Raw genomic sequence first — 9,022 nt, 5'->3', positions numbered from 1 at the left:
GTGTGAAATGAGTGTCAGCAAGGCAGTTTTCCTTCTTCCTCCACTTCATCTCAGATTATCTCAGAGTCTGTTTCCTTGCTAAAGGTTGTATAATCTATAAATTATACAACTGACTTAAGACCTTTAAACAAATTGAACTTGCAGGTGAAATACAAATTTACAACGAACTTAAACATTTATCAGAGACAGTAAGAGAGCAGAGATTGAAACACTTTATTATTTTATTCTTCTTTCATCAGACTAGTCGCCTCCTGAAGCCATGGGAAATCACAGTGCTTTGGTATCTGGAGAGAGGCGAATGCAAAGGCATATCTGCAATTTTTATTTCTGGTGGGCCTTTTTGGAAGACAACTTTACGATCTTCCCCATGGCAAAGCCTTTCACTGTGATTCAAAAACAGAGAGTCTTCTAAAGGGCCAGTATGGATCCCACACACTTCTGCTTGCTAAGAGAAAAGAAAATCTTTTGTGTATCACATCAAACATCATTTTCTTGTTAGATTAAGAGGGAAGTTTCATCAGGAGCCATGGCTCATGCCTGTAATCCCAGCAATTTGGGAGGCCAAGACGGGAAGATTGCTTGAGCTCAGGAATTTGAGACCAGCCTAGGCAACAGAGCAAGACCCCATCTACACAAAAAATAAAAAATTAGGTGGGTGTTGTGGCACGTGTCTGTGAGGCTGAGGCAAGAGAATCCCTTGATCCTGGGAAATCAAGGCTGCAGTGAGCTATGATCACACCCCTGCACTTCAGCCTGGGCAACAGAGTGAGACCCCGTCCCCTCTCCAAAAGAGGTGGAAGTTTCCCAATAGTTTTTCTAACTATCTTTGTTGAGAAGGAAGCTCTGCTGAACAGAGGAACATCCCTTTTCTAAAAGCAATGCTTTGTGGGTCAGTGTGATCTGACCTGCATGAAAGAGTCATGCAGACTATAAATGTGATATATTTGGAGGCAGATTGTTGAACTTTAGCTTCACTACTTAACGTGACCTTTTCAAGTCATTTACTCCCAGAAGACTCAGCTTTTTCAAATATAAAATGGGAATATTAAAGGATTCTTTGAGTAGCAAATAAAATATATGTGAATGAAAAAGCTTTGCCAACTACGAAGTATCAAAAAGGTTTAAAGTTTGATGATGCTGTTATGACTGTTGAATAAATAAATAACAACTGTTTGAAGTTATTAACTTAAATACACATCTACTTCTGATTCTTCAGTATTGCCAAATAGCATTCTGGTCAGTTCTTGGGATGCAGCCCCAACTCTGGTATGCTGTGTTTCAAATATATATATATATATTTCACAGACGGGGCCTCAGTCTGTCACCCAGGCTGGAGTGCAGTGGTGCAATCATAGCTCACTGCAGCCTGGAACTCCTAGGCTCAAGCAATCCTCCTGCCTTAGCCTCCCAAGTAGCTGGGACTACAGCACACACCACAATGCCTGGATAATTTTTTTTTTTTTAATAGACAGGATCTCGCTATGTTGCTCTGGCTGGTCTTAAACTCCTGGCCTCAAACTATCCCCCTGTCTCAGCCTCCCAACGTGCTAAGATTAGAGGCACAAGCCACTGCACCTAGTCTGTGTGCTATATTTTTTAATGTTGTTAGATGCAGTTTTTAACTCCTAATGGAAAAATGGTGAGAATAAAAGGAAGGAAAGCATAAGTTAGCATTTACTAGCATTTACTCAGTGTGGGCACATTCACTTTACTTAATTCACTTATTTAAGTTTCATTGGTAGGAACACTGTCAACTAAATTGCAAAAGTAAAATAGCTCTGAAAAATGATGCTGAATTATACTCTAAAAGTAAGGTCAAGAATAAGTGTTTTGATGCAATCAAAACAAAGTTTTTCTTTACTGATTTCAACTTATAAAGTTTACAACCTATAATTCTCATAAATGAAAAAGTCAATACTGTCACCATGCTGAAGCTACTTAGGGCATTGAAAATGACCTTGATATGCCACTAAATTACATGAAATGCAGACTAATATTAAGACTGTAGTAAGTCTGAGTAAACATATTTATTTATTTATTTATTTGTTTGAGATGGAGTCTTGCTCTGTTGCCCAGGCTGGAGTGCAATGGCGTGATCTGGCTTGCTGCAGTCTGTCTCCCGGATTCAAGCGATTCTCCTGCCTCAGCCTCCCAAGTAGCTGGGATTACAGGCATGTGCCATCATGCCTGGCTAATTTTTGTATTTTTAGTAGAGATGGGGTTTCACCATGTTGGCCAGGCTGGTCTTGAACTCCCGAACTCAGGTTATCTGCCCGCCTCCGCCTCCCAAAGTGCTAGGATCACAGGCATGAGCCACCACGCCAGCCAGAAAATGTTTTAAAACAAGCCTGTTGGAATCCCTGCTTTCAATTATTTTGAGCATATACCTAGAAGTGGAATTGCTGAATCATATGGTAATTCTATGTTTAATTTTTTGAAGAATGGTCTCACTATCTTCTACAGTGGCTGCAGCATTTTACCTATAGTAGTTTTCCTGCTGTTATAAAACTACTGACTGGAGCCGGGTACAGTGGTTCATGCCTGTAATCCTAGCACTTTGGGAGGCTGAGGCAGGAGAGTCGCTTGGGCCCAGGAGACCAGCCTGGACCACATAGTAGAGATCCCATCTCTACAAAAAATACCAAAACTCTCCGGGCATGGTGGCATGTGCCTGTAGTCCCAGCTGCTCAGGAGGCTGAGGTGGGAGGATCACCTGAGCCCAAGAGGTTGCTGCAGCTGCAGTGAGCCATGATTGCATCATTGCACTCCTGTCTGGGTGACAGAGTGAGATCCTGTCTCTAAATAAATAAATAAAGTAGGCCCGGTGTGGTGGCTAACTCCTGTAATCCTAGAATTTTGGAAGGCCGAGGCAGTAGGATTGCTTGAGCTCAGGAGTTCAAGACCAAACTGGAAGATATAGTGAGACCCCATCTCTACTAAAAATCAAAAAGCTAGCAAGGTGTGGTGATGTGCACCTGTAATCCCAGCTACTTGGGAGGCTGAGGCAGGAGGATCAATTGAGCTCAGCAGATAAGGCTGCAGTGAGCTGTGATCACGCCACTGCACTCCAGCCTGGACGACAGAGCGAGACCCTGTCTCGAAAAAGAAAAAAAGGAATAAATAAATAAAACTGCTGACTGAACAGGAGCATTGAATGGGTAAATCATGTGTAAACTAGCCAAAATATTCCCATGCCTCTCTATCTGAATATGCAGTATAATCTAAAAAATATACGCTTTGTAGTGTACCTTTAATATTAATGGCATCTTCTGATGATGAGTTTAACAACTGCAAGATAGCATGATGTAGAGTTTCTGAAATTCTTCGGTATATAATTAGGTTATTTAAACAGATATTACTATTTAACATTTGTTTGCAAGTTTGTGACAGTACATCAAAATAGTTTTTGTATAGTTATGCACGTCTATCACAGATATACTAAATTATATATATATATATATAATTTATTTATTTATTTAGAGACAGAGTCTAGCTCTGTTGCCCAGGCTAGATTGCAGTGGCGCAGTTTTGGCTCACTGCAACCTCTGCCTCTCGGGTTCAAGAGATTCTCATGCCTCAGCCTCCCAAGTAGCTGGAATTACAAGTGCCCGCCACCATGCCCAGCTAATTTTCATATTTTTAGTAGAGATGGGGTTTCGCCAGTTGGCTAGGCTGGTCTCGAACTCCTGACCTCAAGTGATCCACCCGCCTCAGTCTCCCAAAGTGCTAGGATTATTGGCACAAGTCACCGCATCTGGCTTAATGTTTTGTTTTTTTTTTTCCTTATGTGTGCTTATGGGGAAATACCTTCAGATTCACATTCCTGAATATCATGTTTTCTTTCCAAGGCATAACATAACGTCTTGGGATCATCCCTTGCTTTAATGAAAATCGTGGCAAATGAATCTCTTCATACCTGATGATTAGGAAAGCAAGAAGAAAAGATATCTTGTGAGCCAAATACAATCATTTTAGCATCATTCCAGGCACTGGAGGCAGTTGTGCATTCATGTTTGGTCCCCTGCTGTTGCAGGACAGACGGCTGTGCCATTGAAACTCAGTTAAAAGATAACCATTTAAGTACCCACGTATCACCAAGATCAAGTCAGGGCCAGGTATCTGTAAGTCTAACTGCATGCTGTCCTTTACAATTTGCCCACAATGTCCATTTTAATCTGACTTTTTTTTTTTTTTTTTAATGAGATGGAGTGCATTATCATGCCCAGCTGGGATTTTGCCATGTTGGTCAGGCTGGTCTCAAATTCCTGACCTCAAGTGAACCACCCACCTTGGCCTCTCAAACTGTTGACATTACAGCCGTGAGCCACTGCACCCTGCCCATTTTAACTTGACTTTAAGGGAAAAGGCAAGGCACCTAGATTTGCCTCAGGCCTACTGACTGCCTAAAGGAAATGTCTGGCCAGCCACAAAAAACAGAAACTATATTGGCTTCTGAATTTATGTATGCTCTACACTCAGGTCAGACTTGCTTTCCCTGCACACATATTTCCCTCTGAAACATAAAGCTTTCTATATAGATGCCAAAGGGTAACACAAAGTTATTGACCGTATCTATGTGGCTCCCAGGTTGCAAAACAAGCAAACAAAAAACCCCAGAACCCCATAAGTCCTTACTTATTAGCAGATTTATAGAGACTCTCATCAGAGCAGTTGTTAGTGAGTTTAGGCAAAGTAGGACAAGTATCTTTCCCTGAAGCCATTCCTGACAGCAATGGATGGAATTCTCATCTAAAACTTCACTAACTCACTAGTCTAATTATGATGACAACGCTGCTCTGATGTAACAATGTTTTGCTAACTTCATAGTAACTCTCAGCAGTTACAGTAGCAGTTAAGAGTGTCCAGCTCACAGGTGTGGTGGTGGGTGCCTGTAATCCCAGCTACTCAGGAGGCCAAGGCAGGAGAATCACTTGAACCCAGGAGGCAGAGGTTGCAGTGAGCCGAGATTGCGCCACTGCACTCCAACCTGGGTGACAGAGTGAGACTCTAAATCAAAAAAAAAAAAAAGTGTCCAGCTCAGAGCTATTTTCAGGGCTTTAAAAAAAATCCCCCTTCTGGCCTGGCACAGTGGCTCGTGCCTGTAATCCTAGCACTTTGGGAGGATGTGGCAGGAGGATCACTTGAGCCTAGGAATTTGAGACCAGCCTGGGCGACATAGTAAATTTCGGTCTCTACAAAGAATAAAAAAATTTGGCCAAGTGTAGTGGCTCATGCCTGTAATCCCAGCACTTTGGGAGTCCGAGGCAGGTGGATCACTTGAGGTCAGGAGTTCAAGACCAGCCTGGCCAACATGGTAAAACACCTTCTCTACTAAAAACACAAAAATTAGCCAGGCATGGTGGTGTGCGCCTGTAATCCCAGCTACTTGGGAGGCTGAGGCAGGAGAATTGCTTGAATCCGGGGGCAGAGGTTGCGGCAAACAGAGATGATGCCACTCCACTCCAGCCTGGGTGACAGAGCAAGACTCCATCTCAAAAAATAAATAAATAAATAAATAAATAAATAAGCTGGGCGTGGTCACATGTACTTGTGGTCCCAGCTATTTGAAAGGCTGAGGCAGGAGGATCACTTGAACCCAGGAGGTCGAAGCTGCAGTGAGCTGTGATTGCACTACGGCTCTCCAGTCAGGGCAACAAAGCAATACCTTGTCTCCAAAAAACAAGACAAAACAAAACAAAATAAAACAAATTCCTTTTTGAGTAGAACATCATTCTTATAATGAGCAATTAAAAATGAAGATGTTTGTGACACAAATTTGACACATACTAGAAAATATGTTGAACTGAACAATTATTCAGTAATTAAAAAATAATCACTTCAAATTAACATTCTGTATTGGTCCATGGCTGGTTTTCCTCTTTATATATTGCGCATGCCACCTACAGTCAACTGATTTTCAACAAAGGTGCCAAGAACACACACGAGGGAAAAGACAGTCTCTTCAATAAACAGTGCTGGGGAAATTGAACATCCCCATGAAGAAGAATGAGACTAGACCCCTACCTCTCACCACACACAAAAATCAACTCAGAATGGATTAGGATTAAATGTAACTTGAAACTACAAAACTACTAGAAAATATACAGAAATACTCTACAACATTGGGCTGGGCAAGGTTTTTTTTTTTTTTTTTTGAGACAGGGAGGTTCTCACTCTGTCACTCAAGGTTGAGTGCAGTGGCACAATCACGGCTCACTGCAGCCTCAACCTCAATCAATCGTGGGCCCAGGTGATCTTCCCACCCCAGCCTCCCAATAGCTGGGACCACAGGTGTGCACTAACATGCCTGCCTAATTTTAAAAATTTTCTTTTTTTTTTTTGAGACAGAGTCTCGCTCTGTTACCAGGCTGGAGTGCAGCGGTGCGATCTCAGCTCACTGCATCTTCTGACTCCCTGGTTCAAGCGATTCTCCTGCCTCAGCCTCCCGAGTAGCTGGGATTACAGGCATGTGCCACAACGCCCAGCTAATTTTTGTATTTTTAGTAGAGACAGCGTTTCACCATGTGGGCCAGGATGGTTTTGATCTCCTGACCTCATGATCTGACCGCCTTGGCCTCCCAAAGTGCTGGAATTACAGGCGTGAGCCACCGCGCCCAGTCTAATTTTTAAATTTTTTATAGAGATGGGGTTTTGCCATGTTGCCCAGGCTAGTCTTGAACTCCTATGCTTATGTGATTCACCCACTCAAGCCTCCCAAAGTGCTGGGATTACAGGTGTGAGCCACTTTGCCTGGCCCAAGGATTTTTAAAATAAGACCTCAGCAAAACAGGCCAACAAAAGCAAAAATAAACACATGGGATTACATCAAACTGACAGGCTTTTGCACAGCAAAGGAAACAAGAGTGAAGAGACAACCTACAGAATGGGACAAAACATCTGCAAAATATATATCTGACAAGGGGTTAAAAACCAGACTACATAAAGAACAGTGAAAAATGACCAATCTGATTTAAAACTGGGTAAAATGACTGGGTGTGGTGGCTCATGGCTATAATACCAGCACTTCGGGAGGCTGAGGCAGGAGGATTGCTTGAGCCCAGGAGTTTGAGACCAGTGTGGTGCTAAGCATGATGGATCCTCAGGCAGGAAGATTGCTTGAGCCTGGAAGGTCGAGGCTGCAGTGAACCATGACTGTGCCACTGCACTCCCAGCCCAGGCAACACAGCGAGACCCTGTCTCAAAAGGTAAAAGATCTTAGTAGACATTTCTCAAAAGAACACATGCAAAGGTCAAGTAATGAAAAAATGCTCAACATCACTATATACTGCACAACTGATACGTGTCCCATTTATGTTTCACCATCTATTACATGCACCTCAAGAGTGTAAATCCAATTTGTTTAAACTCAAACCAATCCAGCCTATTTTATCCCCTAAGATTTGTCATATTGCAGAATATTTTAGGTTATGAAAACTGATTTTAATAAAGAAAGGTTACTAGTGAGGATAAATGTTTAAACTACTATAGCAGAGAGGTGGACGGTTATTAGTGTAAGTCCAACCCACTGGCAAGTAGAAAAAATATTATTAGGCTAAGCAGGAAGAATTACTGCAAGATATGCTGGTTTGATGACAGCATAAACTAAAAGAATACATACCTAAGAACAGTTTGCACATCTTGAATTGGATAGCCAGAAAGGTTCAGAGTCATCTTAGATAATTTTTTATTTTATTTTTGGAGACGGAGTCTAGCTCTGTGCCCAGTCTGGAGTGCAGTGGCATGATCTTCGTTCACTGCAACCTCCGCCTCCCGGGTTCAAGCAATTCTCCTGCCTCAGGCTCTCGAGTAGCTGGGACCACAGGCACACACTGCCATGCCCAGCTGATTTTTTGTATTTTAGTATAGACGGGGTTTCACCGTGTTGCCCAGGCTGGTCTCGAACTCCTGAGCTCAGGCAATCCGCCTGCCTCGGCCTCCCAGTGTTAGAATTACAGGTATGAGCCACCATGCCGGGCCGATAAATTTTTAAAGAACCTTAAAAACTGCCCTTTCCTCAGCTGCTGCCAAGGTGCTTGGTCATTCCAAGGAAGCTAAGGCCACATTGGGGTGAGAGCCTCACTTCATCTGGCGATTAGCACCTCATCCAGCAGCACCAGCCCCACACACACCCGTGCCATGGCCTCCCCTCTCCGAGCTCGCCTACATCTACTCGGCCCTCATTCTGCATAATGATAAAATCAATGCCCTCATTAAAGCAGCTGGTGTAAATGTTGAACCTTTCTGGCCTGGCGTGTTTGCAAAGGCCCTAGCCAATGTCAGCATCGGGAACCCCATCTGCAATGTAAGGGCTGGTGGACTTGCAGCAGCTGGAGATCCTACCCCCTCCACTGCTGCTGCTTCAGTTGAGAAGAAAGTGGAAGCAAAGAAAGAAGAATCCGAGGAATCTGATGAGGACATGGGCTTTGGTCTTTTTGACTAAACCTCTTTTATAGCATATTCAATAAAAACCTAAACTTTGAAAAAAAGAAATAAATAACCTTAAAAATTGAAGCACTGCTTTCTGTATGGCAGTAGGATGCAACACAAGAAATCTGAGTGGTTTCCAAATGTTAAAGAAACAACTATTGGCTGGGCATGGTAGCTCATGCCTGTAATCCCAACACTTTGGGAGGCTGAGGCAGGTGGATCACCTGAGGTCAGGAGTTTGAGACCAGCCTGGCCAACATGGTGAAACCCTGTCTCTACTAAAAATACAAAAAAATTAGCTGGGTGTGGTGGCGTGTGCTTGTAATCCCAGCCACTTGGGAGGCTGAGGCAGGAGAATCGCTTGAACTCGGGAGGCGGAGGTTGCAGTGAGCTGAGATGGTGCCATTGCACTCCAGCCTAGGCAACAAAAGTGAAAACTCCGTCTCAAAAAAAAAAAAAAAAAAAAGAAAAGAAAAAAACCTATTGCTAAAAAACCAGGAAGGTGTGGGGAAGAAACAATCTTGATGAAGATAAAGTAGCTTCAGGCATCAACGCTCTTTAAAAGGCATAACTTTTGCTAGAAAAATTGGCAATA

General features: G+C 43.0%; 2 protein-coding genes across 2 annotated transcripts; one reads left to right on the top strand and one right to left on the bottom strand.

The window, feature by feature from the left end:
* Window positions 1-203: 203 nt before the first annotated feature.
* On the bottom strand, window positions 204-4,779 carry SPMIP10 (sperm microtubule inner protein 10). Its single transcript, XM_001157647.6, has 3 exons — window positions 4,636-4,779; window positions 3,808-3,916; window positions 204-445 (listed from the first exon to the last, which is right to left on the bottom strand). Exons 1-3 carry the CDS (start codon window positions 4,719-4,721, stop codon window positions 236-238), a joined length of 405 nt encoding a protein of 134 aa, XP_001157647.1. The 5' UTR covers window positions 4,722-4,779; the 3' UTR covers window positions 204-235.
* Window positions 4,780-7,241: 2,462 nt separating this feature from the next.
* On the top strand, window positions 7,242-8,448 carry LOC743238 (large ribosomal subunit protein P1-like). The gene is made up of 2 exons (XM_054685392.2): window positions 7,242-7,254; window positions 8,097-8,448. The coding sequence occupies exons 1-2, from the start codon at window positions 7,242-7,244 to the stop codon at window positions 8,438-8,440; spliced, it is 357 nt and encodes a 118-aa protein (XP_054541367.1). The 3' UTR covers window positions 8,441-8,448.
* The last annotated feature ends 574 nt before the right edge of the window (window positions 8,449-9,022 follow it).

This window comes from Pan troglodytes, chromosome 4 (genome assembly GCF_028858775.2).
Source record: "Pan troglodytes isolate AG18354 chromosome 4, NHGRI_mPanTro3-v2.0_pri, whole genome shotgun sequence".
NCBI lineage: Eukaryota > Metazoa > Chordata > Mammalia > Primates > Hominidae > Pan > Pan troglodytes.
Note: the sequence above shows the minus strand (reverse complement) of the source record. Positions and strands in the feature narration are given on the sequence as shown.